Genomic DNA, 27,337 nt, shown 5'->3' with positions numbered 1-27,337 from the left:
AAGGTCTAGGACATTGCCCGCCTTGTGGGTTGGAGGAGAGTGTTGCAGGGAGAGGCCGAAGGAGTGGATTAGCGGTAGGAAGGCAGCAGACTGGGAGGCTTCTAGGTGGATGTTGAAGTCTCCAAGGAGAATCAGTGGGGTGCCATCCTCAGGGAAGGAGCTGAGAAGGGTGTCTAGCTCATCAAGGAAGTTTCCCAGGGGCCCTGGAGGACGGTAGATAACTGCAATGAAAAGGTTAGTAGGGTAGGATACTGCAACAGAATGGAATTCAAAAGTGGATATGGACAGGTGAGAGAGGGGGAGAACAGAGAATTTCCACGAGGGGGAAATTAAAAGACCAGTACCACCGCCACGGCCGGAAGGCCGGGGAGTGTGCGAGAAGGAGAAGGAGGATGAGAGGGCAGCGGGAGTGGCGTTGTTGTCAGGTGTGATCCAGGTCTCCGTGAGGGCAAGGAATTGTAGGGACTGGAGGGAGGCATACGCAGGGATGAAGTCAGCCTTCCGAGTGGCAGACTGGCAGTTCCATAGTCCCCCTGTGACAGCAAAGTCCTCACAGGGGGTCAGCGGGGGATAGCTGAGGTTTGAGGGGTTCCGACGCCGTGGAGGCCCACGTCGCAGGGGGGGTCTTCGAGGGAGAGAGCAGACTGGGATGGGGAGAAACATAACATCACAAACGGGGACGGAGCGACGCTAGCGTCGCTCTGACACGCCTATTTAAATGGCCTACAATTGCTCACAAGCAATACCAAATCAAAGCTAATCTACTGATAAATTCCACAGCTATTTAAGTTACGCAAGACAAATGTTCAATCACTCTACAGGTATGCAACCAGTAGAAGTGATTAACAGGTAATAGAAAAACAACGTGGCTCAAGCCCTAACCCATGACCTAAGCCATGACCATGCCTGCATTCAGTCTGCAAACAAAAATATTACAACATACGTTAATGACAGCATATTAAAATGCTCATTGTGGAGCATGCGGTCAACTCTTCACCTTGAGTAGGTGTCGGCACTGTTTGGGCAAGCACAGGTAATACGGAACCATCTGGTTGGCGTGTTTTAGCACCGCGCTGATGACCGTAGACTCTGTTAGGCAAGACAGGAGCTGTGGGCGCAAACAACATTGTATTTTAGTTAAACAAGAGGCAACACCACGAAGTCAACTTACAACATTTGGTTTAGGTGAAGACCAATGGCCTGCATACAGCCCAGAGGAAGGCTACACACCTGAACGATCCCACTCAGATACATCTTGATGTCCAACTGGTTCCTCTGCCATCTGGAGCTGGACGATGGTAGCACCAGCCTGGGGAAATCAGTCACACAACACGGTTTCAAAGTTTGCAAGTTGTCTGTACACAAATCGATCAGCGACATTAGTAAACGCAAAAAGAAAAACACACTTGGCACCGAAAGCCCAATCCTATATTTTCCAAATTTTCCAAATTCAAGGCCAAGCAACTTCGAAAGGAACCCCTGTAACCATGAAAATCCTGAACGGTGAAGGTTTCCAGGGGACCCCCGTAAAGGAATCGGAGGTCCTCAGCAGTGGTGGTCTTTGTAAGGCGGGGCACTCACGTCTTATGGCCCTTCTGTGGTTTGAGGTTAAGCATCCGCTGCAGGGCCACAAACATGTCTCTGATGCAGAAGAGTACCAGGGCGTTGAACACTGGAGCAGGGGGACACAGACCGTCAGTCAAAGCACTCCTTGAACAGGGCACATCAACACTTTGCTACAGGACCACATCCATTGACTTTTATTTGACTTTTTAATTGGTTTAACAGCAACGGTATGATACCAAGGCTGCATATTTTTAAACCATGTCCTTTAACAGTTTTGTGGAAAAGGGCGTTGAGCCCAGTTTGGAAAGCTGTTGTTTGGTACTCCTGCTGTTGGGTTTGGAGACGTGGCCTACCTGAGCTGTCCTCCACCTTATACCGGCACGGGTCACCCCCCTCGCCTTTCGTAGTTGCCACGGCAGCCTTGAAGGCCTGGGTGATATCCCGAAACATCTTGAGAGTGAGCTCCTCCTGGAAACACAACACCATCATCACATTATCATTATATACTCAATGTGTTACCTTTCTGAATCCGCGATGCAGAGTGTACTATATAATGTATACTACATCTGGGATACACATAATAAACTTATATACCCATTCTGTAGACCCATTATTCTGGAACTCTGAGATCTGACATTACTTTGCTCACCAGCTTACTTTCCCACACTGTTTTAAATGTTAAAGGGCAATGATGAGTGAGAGATTATGCCATGTTAAATGAGCCAGCCACACAGGGTGACAGGGTGGCCAATTTTGCTTCAGTAACAGCCCAGTCACGGTACAGTAAGTACAGGAGTGGACCAAGAGACTGTGCTGTAATGCAGAGGCTTCACTATGCCAAGCACCTCAACTGTGTGGGCCAATCTTTGTAATTACTTGACACGATCAAAATGTGAAATAAATATGTAAAACGATTTTTTTATTTATTTTTAAAAACAACCTTGATGGCCGCTCTCCATTCTTCCACCATTTTCTCAGTCACTTTAATGACTTCTGCTGAAGCTTTCTTGGATTTCTTTACTGCTTCCTTCTTTTCCTTTTCCTCTTCCTCTTCCACCTCTTCACCAGAGCTGGCCTCCTTAAGACAGACACAGGGCACACAAAGATGTAATAAAGGTACATGCAGAAACCATGTTGACGAAGTGAAGGAATAACCACGTTAATCACAATCAACATTTTAACTAGAAATGTTCTTTCAGTGCGCATCTGCACACTTTGGTAAAAGTGTTAAATTAGCTGCCCACATCTTTGCTGGATGTGCCAACATGCAAAGATAGTAGGTCACATATATTTAAACAAAATATTTGCAATAGCTACAAATAAAAGAGAGAAAGCAGAGAGAAGAGAAGAATGATGGCATGCAGCAGGCACCTCCAGTTGGTCGGGCAGTGTGTGGTACTTGCGCTCTTCCTCATCGTCAGAACTATCCGTGTCATCGAAGTTCAGCAGTGAGCGGTCGTTCTCCTCCAAGAACTTGTAGAACTCCGGATCCTTGTTCCTTAGCCTGGAGAGCTGGTCCTTGTGCTGGGAAGCCTCACCTTTCGTTTTACCACTGCTATGGAAAAGTCATGTCAAATGAACGGTCATAGCAAACCACGTTTTGGATTGTTGGATATTATTCCATAAATATCCATGATAGCATACTAGCCATTCAAAGAACTTTACAAGGTGGTATACACAGTGGTCTACACAGTGGTCTAAACATGGCTCAGTTTAGACCACTAAACATATACACAGTGGGGCGACATGGCTCAGGCAGTAAGAGCAGTCGTCTGGCAGTCGGAGGGTTGCCGATTCGATCCCCTGCCAACCATTTACCATTTACCATTCTAAACAGCATAATAGCATTATACTTTAAGTTTTCCCTTTCCCCATCTTAGCCGTGGTCTACTGGTCTGATTACATGCATTTCAGCATTGACTCCTGCAGTATATGTGAATAGGAAATTAAATTTAATAACACCCAACAATTATTAATCCCTACAATGTCTGCCCATTCTCAACTCGGTCACTCTTACTTGACTTGCGCTCTGTCACTGGACTTTACAGATTTCTTGCGCCCTCCATTTTGCAGAACTGGGGATTCCTCCTCGGAGTCTTCCTCGCCTCCTGAATCAAAACCTGAGACCAGGAACTCATCCACACTCAGGTCTTCCAGCTTCCTGAAAGGTGAGAGGACAATACTAGTGAACCTTAATACATCTGCAATGCTATGTAGTGCAGCACAGATTCACTACATCTTTACAGCATGTGGATTAGCCGATACAGTGGACTCGGCAAGCCAGCTAGAAAATGTAGAGATCACTGACGTGTCTCCATGGCACTGATCAAAACAGCAAGCCTACTCTTCTTAGAGCCAGTAATGCTCTGGTGCAGAGCTGCCCAACCCTGTTCCTGGGGGTCTACTCTCCTGTTTTCACTCCAACCCCAAGAAAACAGCTTGAGATCTTATTGAGCCGTTAATTCACAGAATCAGGTGTGCCAATTAGGGTTGGAGTGAAAACCTACAGGACGGTAGATCTCCAGGAACAGGGTTGGGCACCACTGCTCTAGCGCTTCCAAATCCTGGTCCTTCAAATCCACTGGGTATGTCCATTAAAACAGAGTTGTTCACTATAATTAGATTTGATAACGCTGTGAATTTCTCATTAATTTGACATCGCTTGATTTGACATCTCTTGACAAATAAAACTTCCCCTTGTTGAAGGATACTTAAACTAAGGCCAGCTGTCTCCATTACCCTTTCGCAGTTACGTACAATAACAAGCAATCAGTCAAATGCATGAAATATTCACCAACACTTAGTATGTTCAGGATTTGTGTGCTTTACTAGCTCGAGATAAACAGAACAGAAATAAATAGTTTAAAATTATGTACATATGATTTGACAGCTCCGTTAAATTAAATTGTGGGTCCCTAGGAGGAATGGAATTTGCTAATTAGGGCCAACGAAAGGAACCCCAACGAGTAAACTGATTAAATAATTACCAAGTGCAGCAACATTTAAATCACTTGAAGATGATCTTGGCCCAGAATAGTAAAGGCCACACAACTGTAATGTATACAAACAGCTCAGTACAAGGCAACAAAGTCTGTTTTAACTAGCTAGCTATAGCGTCAATGTTATAACAACATTTGTAAACACAATGACATAATCTATAAATAATTACAAATCCTCATGCTAGCGGCTTCATAAAAGGTAGTAGCTAACAAACAACCTTTAAACAAATGTAACTTCAGTTTCTACCCAGCAAACTTAAATCGACGTATATCTGGTACAGTAGCCTGTCATCTACAACATAGTATGTCGTGCACAGCATGTTTGCAACAGTCTAATAGACACGTGCGTATTACCCTCAAGCTAACGTACACGCTACTGATTTTTGGGGTGAATAAATGCTTCCTGTAATAACAGCAGAACTCACAGCTGGCTCATCGTGCCATGTGTTAAGCCAGTATATATACTATTTAGTTATAACTAGGCACATAACTTATCAAAGTAACTAGCTTGCACTCTCCAGACCCCAACGACGTAGTTAATAACAGTAACGATAGCCACTTCGAGGGCCTTGTACGCTAGTATGTAGCTACAGTACTGAATCGGGAAGAACACTGAAATGTCACTCCGTCACGTACCCATTCTATTTAACCACGAGAACACACCGTGAACATAGAACGGACATTTCGTTTGGTATAAATATGGATATCATACATAATATCAATTGCCTTACCGATTGCTCGTTGATGCCATGCTGGATCCAAAATGTGACTACAACTTCCGGCCCACACCACATCCGGGGCCGACCAACTTCTACTGATCAGCTTAGTCTTCTGTTTGCCGAAAACTTTCCTTGTGGCAAGAGTCACTGGAAGGGCTAAACAAAAGGCTTGCACACGCAGTATGCAAGTTATATGAACGCTTCTGCCACTACGACTAATTGCTATTTCATACTTTACTATAGCTTTCAGATATCGGACATATCAGAAGTAACACCGATCTCTTCAATCTTGAATTAAGATATATAGTATGAAGCAGATATTTCAAGCAGTCACTATATAATACCATTCGTACATATTGAGTTGCACAAGATAAGAACACTTGCCAAACATGTTCCCACAACTTAACATATAGCTACTAAATTAAACATGGTGCTTCTTAACAAAATATGTTTGGGTATTTTGTGGTAAAATAAATTATAACATATACATAGGATTTGAAATAACTATTCAATATAACACGAAAACCCCCTCTGTAAATAACCTGCTATTGAGTCATTTATCACCTTGAAACAGACAAATGAATCCCTTTAATACGTTTTTCTTTGTTAATTATTCATGAGCTAATTTGTATATGTTCCTAAAGAAAGTCATAATACAAAAATGGTTTGCGTTTGTGTCCACATTAAAAGTATAAAATGAAATTTTGATTGGAGGAAAGGAATTGTTCGCATATTGACTTGTGGTACCCATCCTCCCCTGGACTGAAATTATTTGAGGGGAGGTTGATAGAACCAAAATATTTACCAGCTGTTCTTTCAAACGAACTCTGCGAGCTGTGTTTTGATGCGGACATGTGATCCCGAACTCCTCAAATCGCAAAGCTATTAGGTCTCTTGGTTTGAACAAAGAGCCAAATCCCGGATTTTATGGTACAGCCAACAGTTTTTCCAATGCTGCAAAATAATCTGGAAAGGTTTGCAAGTTACCCGTAAGAACGTCGCTCACATTGCTCCTGCATAACAGAACGGGTAAGTTGTGATGTCGACTTAATTCCAACTAGATACAGTAGTTAGCTATCTTGCTAACATTAACTTACATGCAGTACAATGTGTCCGACTTTTGACAGGTAGGTTAACGTTAGCTAAATTAAAAATCTAGATTTTCGTTTTATATGACCGTCGTTGGGTAACGTTAAACGTTTGCTGAATTACGTTCGTTGGCTTCAGTATGCTATGTTTTTCATAAGAGAGTGCCTTTGAATGTCAAAACAAAGCTTTGCTGCAATATTCAGCAGTTACATTACGCTAATGTCATGACAATAAACGGTATTCAACAGTATCAAGCTGTCAAGCATCATTATCCAGTCGTTGGCTAGTCGGGTATATCTTATTTCGCTAGTAAGGAAGCTATTGTAGATAGACACATTTGCCTGTGTATGGGCGAGTTTTAATTCCTCTCGTACGGTTTTGTTTGCATAATGCCATTATGTCCAGCCAGCTAGCGATCTGTGTTGTTTCGTAGCTAGAGAAACCAATGTCAACAATATGATTCGCTGCCACATGTTGGATCCATGCTAATGGTTTCAACTGTCGACTATAGATAATATATATTACTTGTTGAAACCAGTTTTCTGTGCATGTTATAGTCTAATATGTAGCTAACGATGGCTAATGCAGTTTTTAATTCAAGCTTCCTCGAAAATTCAGTGCAGTGTGTCATCATTGGCGTATTAAGGTAGTATGGACTATAATATGGGACGAAGCAGAATGGTATCCATTGTGCAGTGTCGAAACAATTCTAGATATTTAAGTACACATCATTGTTCGAAAGACTGATGAAATCTAGGCCAGAATTAAGTCAAATGCTCTTGCTTCAATCGCTAAAATGTAACGTTTAATCTGAATTATCATTGTGTATTGGAAGGTTAGCTGCATTCATGTTCTGTATATACCGAAACGACCTTAAATGAATGTCAGCACTCGTGCGGTTTGCATTTACGTCAACACTAGACTGATGGCTTGCTTCATATTTTTATGTCTTGCACGGTTATATAGATGGGTGAAGATGCCAGAGGCGAACATAATTTAGTAGAATCCGACAGTATCTACCCTCTGCGAAGGATATAAAGAGAAAGTAACATAAACAGTATAAAGCTATATTGCTTATATTGGCAAACAGTCTTGTTTCGTATATTTGCACACTAAACTAAAGCATATTCTACCAGAGAGTACCAGGGGATTTCAACCGAAGATACCCGTTGAAGCAATGTCTGGATTGTTTTGACATATGTATGTAAGTAAATCACAAAACTCATTTATATCTGAACTAATCGCAAGATTTCGTAGATTTCCACACAATGTGTTACAGGATGTTCTGAATAAGGACCTGGGAATGGATCTTTAAAGATTTAAGTAGCCTAGCACTAGCTAATGCAGTCAGTGGATGAAAAACTGATCATTGCAGCACAAGGCTTTGGTCATGCTTACTGAATATGGTTGTTACCTTTTGTGTACAAGCCAATTTGTAATTTTGTGAGTTCAAATATACCCTGGAACAAAATGTGACTGTGTTGTGTACACCCCGCCTAATGCCGTTGCAACTCCAACTGAGGATATAGGCTAGATATGGGTAGCTTTGGTACCATCTTGCTCTGGCAGGGTATTCCTTAACTTGTATGTATTGGCATTTGAATGTGATGGATATCCACCATGGATAAAGCCTGATTTTGCTATTGAATTGCAGCACTTAGGAAAACTGACACTGTTCGGCATCAGTAGCCGACAAGAGGCTGACGTAAGGTAACTGGGCATTGTCCCTGCTGAAACAATGTTCCTTCCTTACAGACACAAATTTGAGGAGGAAACAAAAAACCCTTTCATGTCAGAGTGGGCCCCTTGGTTAATCATACTTGTTATACATGATTTAACAATTGCTTCTTCATTGTGTTCTTGCTTGGTAACCCATTGTTTTTTTCATACACATTTAATTCTGTATCCTGCTTGGCAAGTAAAGGAAAAGCAAAACGTCTGAGGTTGATTTTAAGGTATAATTTTTAAATGGAATCAAAATTGTCCATTTGCCTGTTATATGACTATATTTGAGATTGTGCAACATTAGCAAGTACCCTGCCTTTTAATTGTGTATCTGAAGAGACAGATCCATGTCTCATAAAACACAACTGAACGCTTCAAACTTTTTTACTATGTGTAGATTTAGGAACAGAAAGCATTATACCATGAAAGTGTGTGCTATGTCTTGAATTACACAGCTGAATTGGCTATGTTCCCTATATCACCATTATGATTAATTCTATAATTTAGTCTGTAAATATACACGCATACAAACGCTAATGAATTGCTATTTTTGTAACAGTGGGTTTGTGCTGTTTTGAGATGCACATTAAATGGACAGTGGTCATCTTGTGTGCCATTTCCATCCATGGCAGCTATGGGGGAAACAGCCACCCACTTAGCCTCTGCCCACAGACAGAAGAGGGTCTGGAGTGTACTTTTTTAATACTCTTTCTGCAACTGATGTTTTCAATTCTTCAACTGATAGTCTTTGTGTACATTTACGCAAAATATAGCTAGCTCTTATTCCCCAGTTCAGTAAAATGAGTCCTTGGCAAAACAGGAAGAGATGGAGAAAATATAGAGCAAGGTATTCACTCATTATTCACTAATGGGACAGGAGTGTATGTCACTGGGATATGCCAAATTTCTCACTGTAGTATTGTGTGGCAATCTAAGTTTAGGTCTAAATACAAGGGCCTGAATACTGGGTAGACAAAATCTCTGGTAGATTTCTCTTCGTCAGTCTCTCTTGCACTTGTTTTTGAAGTGGAGCTACATTCCCAGGACACTTGGCTGGTGAATCACCTCTAAAATGGAAGTGGTGTCTCTCTCGCTGTCTCTCATTCTCCCTCTCTGATGGCCCATAGGCGTAGCTCAGCCGTTCCAGTCAACTTTCATGCCAATGGGAACGTGTCAGTTTGTAGTGCCTCGTCACCGTCATTTTCATTATGATGATTCTCTTTGGAAGCTGAGTTCTAGGAAACACTGTAAGCCGATTCACTGACATACACTTCAGTCTTTGGACAGTGACACAATTTGTTGTTGTTTTGGCTTTGTACTCCAGCGCAATGGGTTGAAACAAAAAAAACAAAAAAATCCACATGAGGTTAAAGTGGATTATTTGTGAGTATTTACATTGATTTCGGATTGCTGCCCTTTTCTTGGACAGCTGTGTGTTGTTGCATCATTAGCTCGTTCATGCACAAGAAGGCTATCACATGGATTTAGAGATGATTCTAGGTGTCATTTTAATTTGGAGTCTGTTTTTTTTGTCTCTCAACATGAGGAGATCAATGCCAGTCCTAGCCATAATGAGGCTGAAAATTGGAAAGAATCATAGGCAAAACACAGGGTGTATCAAAATGAACTGTTTGATACACGAAGAAGCAAGAACACAGCAATAGCAAACAACCTGGTATTACCCCAAACATACTGCTAAAGCAGCGAAGGAGTTTTTCAGGGCCAAAAAGTAGAATGTTATTGACTGGCTAACTCAATCACCCAAACTAAATCCAGTTGAACATACGTTCCTCTTCCTGAAGACTAAACAAAGCAAAAAAAACCCAAAACAAACAAGAACTGAAGATGGCTGCAGTACAGGCCTGGAACATACTCACTGGGGACTAGGGAAGGTAGTGATGTCTATAGGTCACAGCCTTCAGGCAGTCATTGAATGCGAAGGATTTGCTACCATGTACTAAATATGATTACTTTAAAATTGATTCATTTCTCCAGGTATTTAGTCTCCTAAAATGGGGGAACGACTATAGTTTTAAATGTTAAAAACAATATTTTATGATATGCAGTATATTCTGGAGCAGGGCTTTTCTGAACCAGCGGACCCCCATCATAAGTCCAAGATGGTTGCATTCAAAATACATTTTTTTTTCCCCAAAATCTGTATACAGTCAATGCATATCAAGTCTGGCCAGAGACCACCTACAGCACCTTCATGGAGCCCCAGGGGTTGAAAACAACGGTTGTTGAGAATTCCTAGACCCTTGTATCATAAGGAGTGGATCCATTTGAGGGGCACAATGTACAATGAAAACTTGTTTTTGCCCCACACAGTGACCCTGCAGCAGTGTAACAGACACCATCATGTACGATGATTACTGGATTAAGACACCAGTTTGCTCAGTCTTAAAGCACATCTTCTCTGTTCTCATTTCCCTTGGACATGCGTAGTGGAACTGGGCTGTGCCTGACAGTGGGGGACTTTTAAAGAGGAGCTCTGTGAATAATTTACTGCGCAGCTTTCAGAAGCCGCTCTGCTGAGATTCAGTGCCAGGCAGGAGGGGGTATTTGGCCACAGAGTGGGCCTGGAACTAGTTTCCGAAATTTAACCATGTAAAGTGTGAGAGATATAGTTAGAATGTTCCTAACTGAACAATACTGATGAAACAATCACTGCTGGTAATGTAAAACAATGTTTAGAGTTTCCCCATGGACCTTTGGGGGAAAAAAAACATTAAGAAAAACCTACTCTACAAAGGGTTAAGTTATGTATTCAAGTAAAATGTATTCAAGAATTAACACATTGATATAATGATAGCGCAAGTACCTGTCTTATTAAAAGGAGGTGAAAGAAAATGCATTAAGCAAAGTTTGAAAAGTTGTAAATTGATGGGAAAATACACAGACCATAGATCAATGTCAAATGAGATCCTTAGGGCTGGAATATTTCTGTCCCCAATTTATCCAATGCCTGTGCATTAGGGTGCATTAGAGCACAATGCAAGTGGAGAAGAATTGCATCTTCGATTCTATTCTTGTCGAAATCTATAATGCAGACTCAAGAGCAACACATGTCTGTAAAAAGTGCTGTAACCAGACTGTGTAAGCTTTTGGTTCAAAGCAGTCGCACCCCACCTTTGACTACTGGTCATGAAACCTGGGGCTTCAGGTTACCTTAAGACTCCCATCTCATTACATTATTCATTACAATCACTTAATTACAATCACTTCGCAGACACCCTTACCCACTTACCCGTTCCCAACACTTCAAAAACAACTTATCAGTGCAGGTCTCATTGAGAGGGAGTAGGCGAGAGTTATGTGTGTTTTTGTAGGTCATGTGTCTCAGTCTAATATCGGTCCAACTTTAATGCATTTTCCCCATACCTACAGTATGGGTTAAATATTAAAGCAAGAGTAGCATTTTTTTTTTCAAGCAAATTCAAGGACTTTTATCCAATACATTTGCTATGTACAAAAAAGGCTGCAGTTCCTACAAGGTTCACTTGACTGCATCTAATGAGAATTTTCCAATGCTATTTCTAATGTTTTTGCTATTATCCAACATCACTCACATGCAATATACCACATTGGAAGGTTTTAAAAGTGCGTGGTCAAATAAACTATGCTACATATGCTTCAGGTCTCTCATCATACAACGAAAATATCATTTTACCAGATTATGAGGTTTGACGTTTACCCCTGCTCTGTGTGAACCACATAGGCCCATATTCTGGTGTCTGGTACCATGGAAAGAACACTGTAAAGCAGAGACATTCCTGATGTGAATGTGTAATCTGGTTATTATGTCAGGACAAATTCGTCGCTGAGGCTCGAGGTCTTGTGATCATATTGACAGCCGTACGGATCCAATTTCATTTAGATGGAGGAAAAGTGGAGAAACTGAACTGCTCGTCCTTCATTTTGTGCCTGGAATCATCATTGATCCCCATGGTTCTCATTGATTGGAGTCTCCTCAAGACTGTCAGCAACAGCCAATTCATGAATGCTTTTGCTCCTAGCAGGAGACAATGCTGTGTAGGCGTTGTCAGTCCAGGGCACGTCTGATGTTCTTTGATTAATCCTCATTCTGAAATCTCACAAAAAAGTCGCCCACAAAGACAGCCCTTAACCATGTATCCAGCCCCACGCTGTTATCTGCTGCAAATTGTCAGCTTGTCATCATGATTTTTAATTCAAAAAATGACAATGCTATCCCCCACACCAACTGTTTATGCAAATGACAACACAAGGGTACATAAAAGGGAAAGAACAGGTTGTTCAGTTCAGATCATTTAGGCCCACCATTGACCTGCAAACTATAGAGTATCCAGCACTAGAATACCCCACTGGTCTCTGCGTACATGGCCTGGCAAGCTGTTCCATGCATTGAAACCTCTTTAAATGAAAGGAATACATTTCTGAGCAGAATGTACATTAAGCCAATGTCTACCTATTGTTTAGGTACAAAGGCATTGTGTAACATTATGTATAGGCTTTTATTTGTGCTCAAAATGTTTTGCTCTAGAGCACAGGTGTCAAACTCCAGTCCTGGAGGGCCGTAGTGTCTGCTGGTTTTTGGGGTGTTCTGGGTTCATTCAAGTAATTAATTGGTTAAAGTATCCACACACCATGTTCTCAAGGCCTTAATTGGCTTTAATTGGCAGCTGATTGAAAGGAAACCACAAAAACCCGCAGACACTGCGGCACCCTGGGGATTCAGTTTGACACCCCTGCTCTAGAGTATATCCATGTGTTTCTCGCATGCAGAACTACAATATAATTCACTAGGTTTCTGCCCATTTGATTCAGTTTAAATCATCTTCGATTACTTTAACAGTTTGCTGAACTGGAACAGTAAAGTGGATCAAATGTTCCCATCAAGATCATTTACTATAAATAATGAAGAACACAGCATGCGTCTTACTGTGTTCAGTTTTTGAGTAGAGTGTATGGGGCTGATGCTCTCCGGGATACATGTGAAAATGAACACCTTGTTTCCACTAAACACACCGCTTTGTTTTTCTGACAGTGGACTGACAGGGTTGCAGGTAATGGAAACACAGACAATGCTTACACCACTGGGAGCCTCTTCTGCTTTTGTTGTGTTTTGGAAAGGTATTTTTCTTCTTCTTTCTAAAGGCCTGAGTTGATAACTGAGTTGATTTGTGGCTCACACATACATACATACACACACACACACACACACACACACACACACACACACACACACACACACACACCAGTCTTTTGGTCAAGTGGGCCATTACATGAAAGAAACATGTCAGTTCTTCTGGCAGCATGTGATGGACAGAACTGACCCAGGTCTATGTTTCTCAAGCCAATGGGCGGATGCAGAAGAAGCCACTGGAGCTGTAGCAGTTCAATGTCAGTACACTTAGAGGAACGGTATAGAAGAAGTCACCTCTACCACAGAAAGTCGTGGCTCTACCACAAAAGCAGCAGTTTCTGCATTGCACAGAATTACACAATCGGGAAGGCTTTTAGGGCATGTTCTTAGGTTGGTCCATGAGTACGGATCAAGTAGGGAACGACGATTTGATAGAAATTGAACTGAGCTTGGCCATTGCATTGTGGGAATTTTAAGATTTAGTAAAGCAGGGAATAAAGGAAAGCCTTTAGTTATTTTTAGTGTGAGGTTAAGCTTAGGCAAATCCATGGGCTAGGGGTTTCAAATGTGCAGAAGGAATTCTTCTAGCCCAGGCAAAGTGCATTCCGTTTGACAAAAATTAGGTCAAATTATTTGAATGGCTGGAGTTCAGAAAAAGAATGCATATTTTAAGCGTTAGCTTGTGATCTAAATTCAAAATACAGTCCATTTCTTTTATTGTGTTCAATAACCTGTCCATAGATGATTGTATGTGAATATGATGGAAAAGGGTGGTGGATCTGAGTTTCAAGAATCCTATCGCTTTGTTAAATCAGTGCAGTTTAAAATTGGATCTTTTTGCAGAGGAACCGCCAAACTTGTTATCTGAACTCAGGACCACAGAGTAAAAACAAAGCTGACGGAGCTGATTTGGAGTTCCTGGGGGGGGGGGGGGGGGTCAATCTGGAAACTGTATTGGGACTTTGATCATGAGAGATGCAGCTGCGAGGTGGTACCTGACCGCATATGAGATCATCACAAATGAAGCTTTGGATTTGTGTAAATCTGACTTGCTTGAATCAGTCATGACACATGAGGTAGCCATTTTGATATATGTGCCCAAACGCTGCTACTCCATTCCTGAAGCAGCACAACACAGAAGATAACTAGAAGCTGATTAGTTCCTGTGCTTTGATCAAAGGGGGATCTTAATTAGCACTTAATTAGCACAGACCATAGGTCTGTTGGGCAGCTTCAAAATATTGTTCTTCCATTGGATAGCAATGGTAGATTGAGCTTTCATGAATAACGAAATGAGTGAAGCCATCATGTGTAGTTAGTGATTTTAAACGGCCTCAAGTGTTTCCATGTGGTGAGCCGTATTGTCAGTCATTTACACAAGGCAGTGATTGACAGATAATGGTACAATAACTCCACCTACCATGTGGTCTATAGAGCTTGACATTTCCATCACTGATTTGAATATTTTTTTCAGATCATGATTTTTAAATAATGATACTGGTACTTTTCTTTACTGAGGTGAGACCGTTTGACTCATTTCAAGATTCGTAAATATTTCTCCTGTCAAGCAAATACAAGATAACAATTTTTTTTCTCCTTAAGTGGAAAATTTGAAGTGTCATTCAAGACTAAAACCCTTGCTAAGTCGAGCATGTTTTGTAGTACTTCAGTTTCACCGATACCGCCACGGTGCCGTCCTGAGAAACAGAGGCCTGTCCCCCCGCAGTCTCCCCAGGTGAGGTCAGCGAAGGAGCCGGCCCAGGCCCCCGACCGCGCCGCCATGATGGAGGGCGGCATGCAGCTGCTGAACCGCGACGGCCACAGCATATCCCACAACTCCAAGCGGCACTACCACGACTCCTTCGTCTCCATGAACCGCATGCGCCAGCGCAACCTGCTCTGTGACATCGTGCTGCACGTGGGCAGCAAGGAGATCAAGGCGCACAAGGTGGTGCTGGCGTCCTGCAGCCCCTACTTCCACGCCATGTTTACAAGTAGGTCCCCCCCCCGCGGAGGTCAGCTCCCACCCCTCACCACAGCACCAGCACAGAGTCTGAGTCTGCACCATCTGGCTTATGACTGACCGTAACTTTACAGACTAAGACTGTGCACACCGTGTGAACTAGACTTGTCTAGATGTTCTGTGTTGCTATGGATATAACTGATACTTTAAAGGAATTGTACCTTATCTGAACTGTTCGGTTGTTGTTCCAACGACCTTCGGTATGCATTTATTGTACATCGCTTTGGATAAAAGCTTCTGCCAAATAAGATGTGATGTAATGTAATTTCCAATTTAAGAGTTTTGCTGGCGCATTCAAGAACCAAGGTTGGGGTTAGTGTTGAAAAATGTGTTTTCTCTCTGTGGTTCTTCTTTAAAAGCAGATGCTCTCTCCTGAGTGTGAAAATTTGTCTTCAGTCTCTGAATGATCCCATTTTTCACTCATGCATAGCCAGAGGAGCTAGCTCACACACTCACACTCAATAAAATGGCCGAAATCTTCGAAGTAGCAATGGGAACTTTACTTTTTTTTTGCAAGCCCATAGAACTGTTCCAATATATGGCTGTCATACTGCAGCCATCTTGGAAGGAAAATTTGGGATGAAATGGGTAAAAGTCAGTAAAAACCTGTCTCTTCCGTTGGCGTGCAGATGAGATGTCGGAGAGCCGGCAGACCCACGTCACGCTGCACGACATCGACCCCCAGGCGCTGGAGCAGCTCGTGCAGTACGCCTACACAGCTGAGATCGTGGTGGGCGAGGGCAACGTGCAGGTGAGCCTCAGACCCTCCTTCAGCGGGGCATTTCTGCAGTGATGCCTCCCTCCCCCCACGCTGTGAACCCTTCCTCCTCACCGGGCTCCACTGTGAGCTGGGCTCTATCGCCTGGGGTGGGCCCAGAGCAGGACCACTGTCGCCTCGGTTAGCCACTTCATTTCCTTTGCAGAGGTCTCACTTTATATAACGTGGAGAATAAATTGTCAATATGTTTCAGTAAATGTGGGTGTGCAATTATGCTCATTTTGATGTGCCCAAACAAAATAACTTGGCAAATGAAGCATACTTTTTGTTGCTTCACAGGAAGAGCTAGGCCAAATAAAGCCAAGCTACAGTATATGTAGCCACTGTTACTGTTTCCTCTTCCACATTAGGACAGTTCTTCAGCCTTTCCTGTGACATGCCAAGGCCAGTGCTTTTGCTGGCCCTCTGTTGTGCATCTTTGTGTTTGTATGCTTAGCTCTTCTTGTTCAATGAAGGAAAAAATGTGGCTTAAGATGGTCTTACAAAAACATGTAGAGCTGTATGACAAAACAAAATGTGATTCATCTTGAACTCATCTTCAAATTTAAATTATTTTTAAAAAATGTAGTGTTCATTTAATCATCCACCATGCATAAGCATAATAAAAACTGACACTGGTTTGGAATTTTCTAGACTAAGCAGATTGAGGACTGCTTCTTTTCTTGGCCTGTACAGTAAGTACGGTATGTGAATTAGAGAGCCAATCAGTGTGCATATGGTGCACAGGCCTAATGGAAGAGTTGTGTCCGGTTTAATTATAAGTGATTAAAATTTGCATTGGCCTTTGGCCATTCCGGAGGCAGCATGACAGCTGAATATAGCAGCCTGCTGTTATTGAGTTACACGGCCTCTCCTCCATACGGTCTCTCACGGCAGCCACATACTGCTCTAAAACAGCTTCCTTTGGCTCTCGACAGGTCGTATAAAGACTCACTGCAGTTCCGATGGAGTGCCATTTAAGCAATTTTCATTCATGGCACGACAGGGCTTTCTGTGGCTGAGAATACTGTCAGATTATATTGTGTGAATTGTGTGGCAAATAAAGTAATGGTTGCTAGCTTGCCAAAATGATGAAATTTGTAGCTAAGCCTATGCCAATACAAATTAAATTTAAAAATGTGATCCTGTTGTTTGAATGCAGTTTTGTGTGTTGCGATACATATTCACTTTTCAAAGTTCAGAATTTCTTCATAATTCAGCATGAATGATGAAGATAAATCATAGAAAAAAAAAAGCTTTAGCTTCACATTTCTTGTAGCCGTGGTGAAAACTAGTAATAAAGAAAGCCTTATTGTTTTCTTTAGTAAGAAATATTTGCTGTTTCCATTCGTTGAAGCTGAAACGATTTGTCAACTCGATAAGGTTCATTTTAATAATTTCTTGCTGAAATTTTCACTGAAATTGTGAAAAGCTGTGGGACTACATGATTTTATGTAGGTGCTTTACAGAATAAGGTCTGGTGATGGACTGATCGGTGTAGTGATGGACGGTGTGTGTGCTGACGTCCCCGCAGACCTAACGGTGTGTGTGCTGACGTCCCCGCAGACCTAACGGTGTGTGTGCTGACGTCCCCGCAGACCCTCCTCCCGGCCGCCAGCCTCCTGCAGCTGAACGGGGTGCGGGACGCCTGCTGTAAGTTCCTCCTCAGCCAGCTCGACCCCTCCAACTGCCTAGGCATCCGCGGCTTCGCCGACACGCACTCCTGCAGCGACCTGCTCAAGTCCGCGCACAAGTACGTCCTGCAGCACTTCGTGGAGGTGTCCAAGACCGAGGAGTTCATGCTGCTGCCGCTCAAACAGGTGAGTGGGAGGGAAGCGCTGACCTCAGATCTGTTACAGATCTTTGTCCATAATGGCTGGGGCTGTGACTAGGATTGGAGAAAATATTCCTGGATCAGTTTTGAGAGGAGTAGGGTTTTCAGGGAGTGAGGAGTGTGGGGATGGAGTAGTCTTTTTTTCTGTGGAATCACAGACTGTCCATTATCAAAAGTTTCACCACAGATTTCAGAGAAGGCCTTTGCACTTTAGGTAATGAAAAAAATAAATAATAATAATAAAGAACCCTTGGTTTTGCAAGGTTATGATTTGAACAAATATGTATTTTAAGAATAATTTTCCTTAGCTGAACTTGCCACGTCCAACTTATACACATTCATTAACATTTCCAAAACACGGAAAAGCTCAGGTTGGGGGACTCCCCTTAACTGCCAATTTTATAGTGTTTTTTTCCAGGGTCGATTTCTCTGTACACCAAGAAACGGATAAGGGTTCAATTTTAAATAAGGTTTTTTGAGTAGTGAGAACATTCAGCTAAAGCAGCACTGTGGGTCAGGATGGCCATACTGGCCGATGAAGCTTGTGTTTTCCACACTAACAGGAAGGCAACTGCTCGCATGCTGATTGGCTGTTATCATGGAAAGGCTGTCTGAGCTGCAGTGTTCTATCTATAGCTCCTCTGCACCCTGACGCTGAATAATTGGCGGTGGTCAGCTGGCCAGATGAGCGGAACGACCCGCTCTGCAGGAGAAACAGAGACCCGAATGGACAGACCTGAGCCGTCTGCACAAAGGTCCCGTCAATAAAAACAGATAAACGCGCTGGACTGCAGGGCGAATCTGTTCTCTAACAGCCCGGCGTCACTTCCTCCTGCCTGTACCTCTGATAACAAAGGGCCGTGAATGGGGGCGAGGAACAGGGGTGTGTGATTGGTGGTGTGTTGGAAAGAGAAAGAGGGAGGGTTGCAGTTGAGAGGATGTGGAGATACAGATCACTGTATCAGATCACCGGCTCTTTGTTGCTGAAGTGAAGATGGCTGCCGTCTTCGGGGGCTCCCGTTACGCTCGGTGTAAACCTGGGCCTCTCCTTCAGTGTCCTCGGCAGTTTGTGGCCCCAGCTTTGGGGCCACAGCTCGTTGTTACGATGGTGACACCGCCTAAGCAGGAAGGAAGAGGACCCCAGGAGAAGGCTCAAGCCCTCTCCCCTGTGCTCAGGGCTCATCCCTGGGCGGGGTCACCAGCAGACATGCAGGCCTCTATCCCCCTGATCCGGGATCAGTGCCGGGGGCCTCTCCTCTCTTACCGCCATCTGACCCAGGACATCAGTCAGCACCACCCCGACCCCCCCTGGCTCTCCAGGGCCCCGCCAAGGAGCGGTCACGGTCAGAGGAGCCAGCGGCTGCGGTCCAGAATGGAAAATCTGAGCCCCGAGTCCCACAGCCTTCCCATGTCAGGAGGAGGGGTGGTGTAGCGGTGAGAGCTATGGAACTGTGTTGCTGAAGGAGTAATATGGAAAATTAATCAGCCAAATTATTACAGACTATTTACATCACAAGCCAGAATTAAGTTGAAAAATCCACCTGTTGTAAGGAGTGGAACTGAAGCCTACTGATTTGATTTAGTAGTTTGCAGTTAAATACATCTAATGAGCCCAAAGTGAATTTGAAGGAAAGCTGCCGTTTGCAAGTGTTTGATAAATAATACCAGGTAGTGTCACCATAGCTGTTCTTTTAGAAGCATGCGTTTCATTGAACATCTGCTTACAGCTCTGTCCCTGGAGCTGTTGAAGGTGTGTCAGAGAAGATGCAGTGAACATGCTGAGTTTGTTAAAATGGCGCCCTGCTGTTGTATCTGTCCATATTTAACATGATGTTGTGGTCTTTTTGCCCAGAAGGGACTTTTCATGCACATTGCGCAGTACTACACTAATATGCCTAAAGCCAGCTTTCTCTGCAATTTTAGTACACCAACAACTGCAAATACTGTACAATTTATACATTTATAGTTCTTGTGCGATCAGTTTTCTGGGTCAAATCTAATATGCATAACACAGGTATTGTTCAAAGCTGGAATCAAAAAGCTTATGTGGGACTTACTGACATGTGGCCCAGGCCACTCAGCCGTTGTGAATGTGTATTGAGCATCTCATGGTCTTACTTCACAAGTAGGTGCTGTCTTTGTCCCTCTGTGTGTGTGTGAGTGTATGTGAGTGTATGTGAGTGTATGTGAGTGTATGTGAGTGTATGTGAGTGTATGTGAGTGTATGTGAGTGTGTGTGAGTGTGTGAGTGTGTGAGTGTGTGTGTATGTGTGTGTGAGTGTGTGTGTGTGAGTGTGTGTGAGTGTGTGAGTGTGTGAGTGTGTGAGTGTGTGAGTGTGTGTGAGAGTGTGAGAGTGTGTGAGTGTGTGAGTGTGTGTGTGAGTGTGTGAGTGTGTGAGTGTGTGAGTGTGTGTGTGTGTGTGTGTGTGTGTGTGTGAGTGTGTGTGAGTGTGTGTGAGTGTGTGTGAGTGTGTGTGAGTGTGTGAGTGTGAGTGTGTGTGTGAGTGAGTGTGTGTGTGTGTGTGTGTGTGTGTGTGTGTGTGTGTGGTTAGGGGTGGCAGAGCAGAGGGTATGTATTCAGTGGATACAGCCCGTACAGAGCAGGGTCCAGGATTACAGATGATGCGCAGTGTGTGGAATTTCACTCAGAGCGCTCAGTTCAGCAGCTGTCAGGCCAGGCCCTCCCCGTATGGGAGCTAAGCCAGTGTCAGCCCCCCCCCCCCCCCCCCCTCTGCAGCACGACCCACATACATGCGTCACGTCCGTGGGGTCCCTCCTCTATAATGAGTACAGGACCAGCTGTGGGCTGTAATGGGGAGGGTTGACTTGATTCTTAACCAGGTTCAAATCCCAAACAGAATGTTGTTTTTGTACACTTAAGAAAAGTGTGCGTAATTCCTTCAGTAAATTTCCAGCTACATATAAAATGGATAACATGTCAAAAATAGGCTGTATAAATCAACCACGGTGAGTGCATCGGCTCACAGCTTTGATTAACGTGCAGCAGTCGCGGCTGTGCCCCGGCCCTTGGCATTGGTGCCCTGCGCTGTGTGGAGTCACTGTGGGGCTCTCTGCAGGTGCTGGATCTGATCTCCAGTGATAACCTGAACGTGCCGTCGGAGGAGGAGGTGTACAGGGCCGTGCTCAGCTGGGTGAAGCACGACGTCGACGGGCGGCGGCAGCACGTGCCGCGGGTGAGCCGGCCCCGCGTATCCCTCCACACGCAAACGCAAAGAAGTAGGGCACATCCAAATTAACACTTTAACTATTAAGTCTCTGAAAGCAATATAAGTTCAGGAGAATACTATTCAGGATGTAGATGAACATTTTGGTCCTTTAAATATGGCTTGATATCATATTCCATCAATGTCTGTAGGAAGTTTAAATACCAGTGATGTCATGACTGTTTACATGTGGTTTGTTTACTTTTCATGGTACATTTACATTAAAAAAAAAAAACTGACCTCACACTGTTTACAGAATAGTTTATAAAAAGCTTATTGTCGCCCCCTACTGAATCGAAGTGTGAAATACACAGGTGTGGGACAATTTTTGACACTCCCATAGTATGGTATGTTTTGCATACTCCCCCTCACACACTAAACAGTACACTGTATGCCTAGTACGTATTTTGAGGGCGCAGTAGTTTGGATGCCGATTCGAACATAGCCCCACTCTCACTGAGCATTGTTTTCCATGCAGAAGATTTATCCACTAATGCACTAATCCTATAAAAGGTACTTTATTTAGAATAGTAAACACCACTCCTCCCTCTCTCCCTCCTCCTCCTCCTCTCCTCCTCTCTGCAGCTGATGAAGTGCGTGCGGCTGCCCTTGCTGACGCGGGACTTCCTGATGAGCAGCGTGGACACGGAGCTGCTGGTGCGGCACCACTCGGAGTGTAAGGACCTGCTGATCGAGGCGCTGAAGTACCACCTGATGCCGGAGCAGAGGGGCGTGCTGAGCAACAGCCGAACCCGCCCGCGTCGCTGTGAGGGGGCCAGTCCCGTGCTCTTCGCCGTCGGTCAGTCCGCCATACGCCCACTCCCCCTCCGCCCAGTCCCCCTCCACCCAGTCCGCCATACACTCAGTCCGCCATACGCCCAGTCCCCCTCCACCCAGTCCACCATACGCCCAATCCCCCTCCGCCCAGTCCCCCTCCGCCCAGTCCACCATACGCCCAGTCCCCCTCCACCCAGTCTGCCGTACACCCAGTCCTCCTCCGCCCAGTCCCCCTCCACCCAGTCCACCATACGCCCAATCCCCTCCGCCCAGTCCACCATACGCCCAGTCCCCCTCCACCCAGTCTGCCGTACACCCAGTCCTCCTCCGCCCAGTCCCCCTCCACCCAGTCCGCCATGCGCTCAGTCTGCCATACGCCCAGTCCCCCTCCACCCAGTCCGCCATACGCCCAATCCCCTCCGCCCAGTCCCCCTCCGCCCAGTCCCCCTCCGCCCAGTCCCCCTCCACCCAGTCCCACCATACGCCCAGTCCGCCATACGCCCAGTCCCCTCCACCCAGTCTGCCATATGCCCGCTCCCCAAAGCACTACCCAACTCAAATATACATCTGGATATATTAAAGGCCCACACACATAGTGTTTTTCAGCTTTTCATATCATCTTGGAGCTTTCAATTTCTGTGCCATACTGATTCAAGTAAAGAAATACTAACATTTTAAGGTCAAAGTAAATCACAAGTCGCTTTGGATTACAAATGTCTGCCAAAGTTTTAAAATTAAAACATTTTCTGAGCTCTTTGGAAAATGATTTCCCATGTGATATGACATGTGTTTTTGCATAATTATTGGATGATGTTGCTAAATGTTAACACAAAGCTGACCATTGGTTTCTGGGGCGCTCTGGTGGCTGGGTTAAAAACCTACATCACTGTGAACATTTTGTGGGCATTTTAGATACTCCAACCAGGAGCCTTTAAGGCATGGGCTCTCAAACTGTGCACCCAAAATGACTGAACGCCTTTTCCAGCCATTAACAAACATTGATACCTTCATCTTGGAGAGTGCAGCCCAGTGTGATTACAGTACTGCGGTTTCTGTTTTGTGTGTCAGGATAATGGATATAAATATGCCCTGAGTGCGGGGAGGGGTTAGCACTTCAGTCACTTATATAATGAGAAATGCTCATTGAATGTTAATGAAACAGTTGAAACACCCGCTGCTTTCGATTCCTCAGTCTGTCGATCCGCATCACCTCAGTTTAGACACAGTTGTCTTCAGACTTGTCAGGTCTAAAAAAAGCTAAATGGCGGGGATAATTCTTAGCCTGAATCTCACTTCCAGATGAAGCACTATTTCCAGCCAAGCACTGGCTACTCCATGATACATGTAGGAAATCAGGTTGGCGATGTTCTGTGGGAATGTGAGCTTACATTACATTATTGGCATTTGGCAGACGCTCTTATCCAGAACGACGTACAGTTGATGAGACTAAGCAGGAGACAATCCTCCCCTGGAGCAATGCAGGGTTAAGGGCCTTGCTCAAGGGCCCAACGGCTTTACGGATCTTATTGTGGCTACACCGGGATTAGAACCACCAACCATGCGTGTCCCAGTCCTTTACCTTAACCGCTACGCTACAGGCCGCCCTAAGCTGTTTCCGTGTTTCTCTCCACAGGCGGGGGGAGCCTGTTTGCCATCCACGGTGACTGTGAGGCGTACGACACGCGCACCGACCGCTGGCACATGGTGGCCTCCATGTCCACACGCCGGGCGCGCGTGGGCGTGGCCGCCATCGGGAATAAGCTGTACGCCGTCGGAGGGTAAGAGGACACCGAAAAACAACTGACTCTTAGCGATGTGTGGTGCGCATTCTGGCACAAAATGGCTGCCGTTGCATCACCCAGGTGGGTGCTGCACATTGGTGGTGGTTGAGGCGAGTTTCCCCTTCATCGCTGTGAAGTGCTTTGAGTATGAGAAAAGCGCGATATAAATGCAAGCAATTATGATAATTATGATTATGATTATCACTATTATGCATCTGTCAGATATCAAATGGTTGAACTTTAAAATGTGGCCCTCTTGGATGATGTCATTCCCTCAGATATGATGGCACCTCAGACTTGGCCACTGTGGAGTCGTATGACCCCATTACCAACTCCTGGCAGCCGGAGGTCTCCATGGGAACCCGGCGCAGCTGCCTGGGCGTGGCCATCCTGCACGGCCTGCTGTACGCAGCGGGGGGGTACGATGGCGCTTCCTGTTTGAACAGGTACAGCGTGACCTCCTCCACCCACATCTGGCCTGAGTTTAGTATAATGTGTCTGCCTCACTGATGTGTGTGTATGGCCCCTGTGTGCCGTGTAGCGCAGAGAGATTTGACCCCCTGACTGGAACCTGGACCTCCGTCGCTGCCATGAGCACCCGGAGGAGATATGTGCGCGTGGCCACACTGGGTGAGTCACAGAGCACTTTGTTCTCTCTCCAGTCCATTAAAGGTCATCAGTAACAGCGGGATTTCATACGCTCTAATAACACCTACACACCTCTTGAGTTTGTGCGCGTGTGTTTTCCAGATGGAAATCTGTATGCGGTGGGTGGATACGACAGCTCTTCGCACTTAGCAACGGTAGAGAAGTACGACCCTCAGGTAAAGCCGATGCACGCTTACACGCGAGTACACTGAGATAGTCATACCCATCATCTCTGAGATTTCAGTGTAGTGCATCATTGTGCCAGGTTGAAAAGATTTCCATTTTATTTTATCCATTTTATCATTTTCACATGAATTATTTAGATGGTTCAAAACTTCAACACGCCAACATCAAATGTACCAATGCATAAGAACCCTGTGTGTATAGTATAGTACTGTATGATTAGAAGAAGCCAGCTTAATCTCCGACACTAGACACTGGACCAGGCAGGTCTGTATCAGGCCTTTACCAGCATGTGTGCGCAAACAGCAGTTAGGTCACAATGACTGCAGTCATGTGACATGTGACATCACGGCTGTAATCTCATTGGCCGGCCGCAGAGCAACGCCTGGACGGCCATCGCTAACATGCTGAGCCGCAGGAGCAGCGCTGGCGTAGCCGTGCTGGAGGGCATGCTCTACGTCGCCGGGGGCAACGACGGCACCAGCTGCCTGAACTCAGTGGAGAGGTACAACCCCAAAACCAACACCTGGGAGAGCGTGGCGCCCATGAACATCCGCAGGTAAGGGGAGGTGTCGTAAGCGTGCAGGCTGTGTCTGAATCAGTCTCCTAACTGTGTCCTCAGAGTATGTGCTGTCTACTAAGCATACTGCATACTGTTCAGTGCATTGTTTTAGTACGCGATGGGGAGTATGTGAAAAATATCCTCAATGCTATTTTCTAACAGGACTGTGGAAGGGATCCGTTTCCTCCTTGCGGTCGTGCTCTCATGGTGCTACTGAAGTGAAATGTTAGTGAAGTCGCGCTTCATTTTAAAAGTATAGCTGCTTATTTAAGAAAACACAGTGGTATCACTGTGTAATGTACGCTCTGAAATGTACTAAAAACCCCTGGCACACTCCTGGAGAAGCACACATGGCAAGCCTTCAAATCCACCAAGAGGGGGCGCCAGAGGAGCGTAAGAGGGCTCAAAGGCCTCATGTGAATCCTTACGTCCGTGCACTTCTGCACTTAGATCCTCCAGACCGTCTGCGAATAACAAATGCACTCGAAGGACATTTAGATTACTGTTCTCAGAGAATCCTACTACTTTACAGACATCCTTTAAAGTGTATCTGATCAGATATAAAAAAGAAACATGAACATGACCCTTAGGAGAAGCACTCTTTTAGATGCTGAAAGCACACCCCTAAAGGACCAATTGATGTACAGTATACATCTACACAAAGTAATCTCAAGACTTATCCTGGGTACTGTAGTCTTTTGGAGCTCCCTGGGCATATTTTAAATCAACAGTGGCTTTCCAGTTGTTCATATTTCACTTGTCCACTGTAGAATCACTCTGGGGTTAAGTGAATCAGGAGTCACACAAACCTCTCCAGTCGTTTATGACAATGCATGGATAATGCAGTCCAGAGATTTGTCCATTATCCCTCATGTCTCCCTGTCTGTGAGGGTTATATGCAGTACCCTCTTATGGCCCTGCTATGAAGGGTACATATCATGTACAGTGCGTCAGTGGGAAGACGGGTAAAATGGCTTCCTCCAATTACATATTAAATGAAAAACCGATACAGTTCCATCATAGTTTTAACCTTTATTTTATAAGGTTAATCCAATTGCAATTAAAATCCTTTACAAGACAGACCTGGCCAGGAAGGGCAAGACATTGGCAAGCATTCAAAAAGAACAAGAACAAGGAAAAGCAAGATTGCAAAAGGCCATCAAATTACAGCTGAAAGCTGATGTCGTAAAGGTTCCTGTCTGTGTGACTGAACATGCAGCTTTTCACGATGCGTGTCCGTGTCCGTCTGTCCGTCCAGGAGCACACACGACCTGGTGGCGATGGACGGCTGGCTGTACGCGGTGGGCGGGAACGACGGCAGCTCCAGCCTGAACTCCATGGAGAAGTACAACCCGCGCAGCAACAAGTGGGCGGCGGCCTCCTGCATGTTCACCCGCCGCAGCAGCGTGGGCGTGGCCGTGCTGGAGCTGCTCAACTTCCCCCCGCCCTCCTCCCCCACCCTGTCCGTCTCCTCCACCAGCCTATGACAAAGAGCCCAGCCCTGCCCCGGGCCCGCCCCCGGACCCGCCCCCGCCCCTGCCCCCGCCCCTGCCCCTGCCCCCGCCCCCGCTCCTGCCCCCGGCCCCGCCACCTCCCCACCCCGCCCGCCCTGCCTGTCCAAGAGACGCAACTGCTCCGTCTGACCCCCGGGGAGGAGGAGGAGGAGAGGGGGGAGGTGTGGGATTCAGGGGCGGTGGGGAGGGAGAGAGGGAGGGGGCCGCCGTGTGCTGTGCTGTTCTGCAGCCTGAGTTCCATCAGAACTCTGTTACCATGGAGATGCTAGGTGTTCTGGGGGAAGGGTCAGGTGTCCCTCAGGGTGCAGGCGTTCCTGAAAAACAAACCCCTCCCCAATGACCACCCGGGCACCCCCCCCCCCCCCGACCTCGGAGTGCAAACACTTATTTTTTTGTATCATAATTTACATGTACTGTAGTATAACCTTTTTTCTGTTCTTGTTGTTTTTTAAATTATTACTATAATATTATAATGCAGAATTCTATTTATTCGATATAGGAATCTAGCTGTTGACTGACTCTGCCTTGCATGTTTACTGACATCAGTCCTCTTGGGCAGAATATTAGGCTGCAGTGCTGTTGTGTCACAGTAGGTGGCAGTAATGGGCAGTGGTGTTACTTTTACTCACTATAAAAAGGCTGACATGTCCGGGCTGTGATGCTGTGCAGAACAATGTTTGCAGAAGATGTCACTGTGGCAGTTCCTGGCAAGCATGGAACAATCAACAGTTTGCTTTTGAAATATAACTATAAAATATATTTATTTATGAAAGCTCAGAATTTCAAGAATGGTTTCAGATAAATAGTA

The 27,337-nt window shown here is 45.0% G+C and overlaps 2 protein-coding genes across 5 annotated transcripts in view; one reads left to right on the top strand and one right to left on the bottom strand.

The window, feature by feature from the left end:
- noc2l (NOC2-like nucleolar associated transcriptional repressor) overlaps positions 1 to 5,452 on the bottom strand; it is a 29,059-nt gene extending 23,607 nt beyond the window's left edge. For 2 of the 3 annotated variants that reach the window (XM_061219105.1, XM_061219103.1), the window contains exons 1-8: positions 5,297 to 5,452; positions 3,584 to 3,727; positions 2,938 to 3,121; positions 2,507 to 2,644; positions 1,920 to 2,034; positions 1,582 to 1,672; positions 1,231 to 1,309; positions 998 to 1,108 (exon numbers count right to left, since the gene is read on the bottom strand). In XM_061219105.1, coding sequence (XP_061075089.1) covers positions 998 to 1,108; positions 1,231 to 1,309; positions 1,582 to 1,672; positions 1,920 to 2,034; positions 2,507 to 2,644; positions 2,938 to 3,121; positions 3,584 to 3,727; positions 5,297 to 5,316 — 882 coding nt within the window. In that variant the 5' untranslated portion in view covers positions 5,317 to 5,452. The remainder of the gene's footprint in view (positions 1 to 997; positions 1,109 to 1,230; positions 1,310 to 1,581; positions 1,673 to 1,919; positions 2,035 to 2,506; positions 2,645 to 2,937; positions 3,122 to 3,583; positions 3,728 to 5,296) is intronic. The other variant, XM_061219104.1, reaches the window with a different exon arrangement.
- A 671-nt stretch (positions 5,453 to 6,123) lies between these two features.
- Positions 6,124 to 26,511, top strand: klhl17 (kelch-like family member 17). Of its 2 annotated transcripts, none has more exons than XM_061219107.1 (12): positions 6,124 to 6,313; positions 14,953 to 15,220; positions 15,879 to 16,000; positions 17,605 to 17,826; positions 20,918 to 21,034; positions 21,650 to 21,863; positions 23,475 to 23,619; positions 23,901 to 24,068; positions 24,164 to 24,252; positions 24,373 to 24,446; positions 24,831 to 25,012; positions 26,274 to 26,511. In XM_061219107.1, the coding sequence occupies exons 2-12, from the start codon at positions 15,007 to 15,009 to the stop codon at positions 26,500 to 26,502; spliced, it is 1,776 nt and encodes a 591-aa protein (XP_061075091.1). In that variant the 5' UTR covers positions 6,124 to 6,313; positions 14,953 to 15,006; the 3' UTR covers positions 26,503 to 26,511. The 2 variants fall into 2 exon arrangements, with proteins under 2 accessions (XP_061075091.1, XP_061075090.1); XM_061219106.1 differs by lacking the exon at positions 6,124 to 6,313 and adding an exon at positions 7,454 to 7,577.
- The last annotated feature ends 826 nt before the right edge of the window (positions 26,512 to 27,337 follow it).

Source organism: Conger conger, chromosome 14, assembly GCF_963514075.1.
Source record: "Conger conger chromosome 14, fConCon1.1, whole genome shotgun sequence".
Taxonomy (NCBI): Eukaryota; Metazoa; Chordata; class Actinopteri; order Anguilliformes; family Congridae; genus Conger; species Conger conger.
This window is presented reverse-complemented; position numbering and strand designations above follow the sequence as displayed.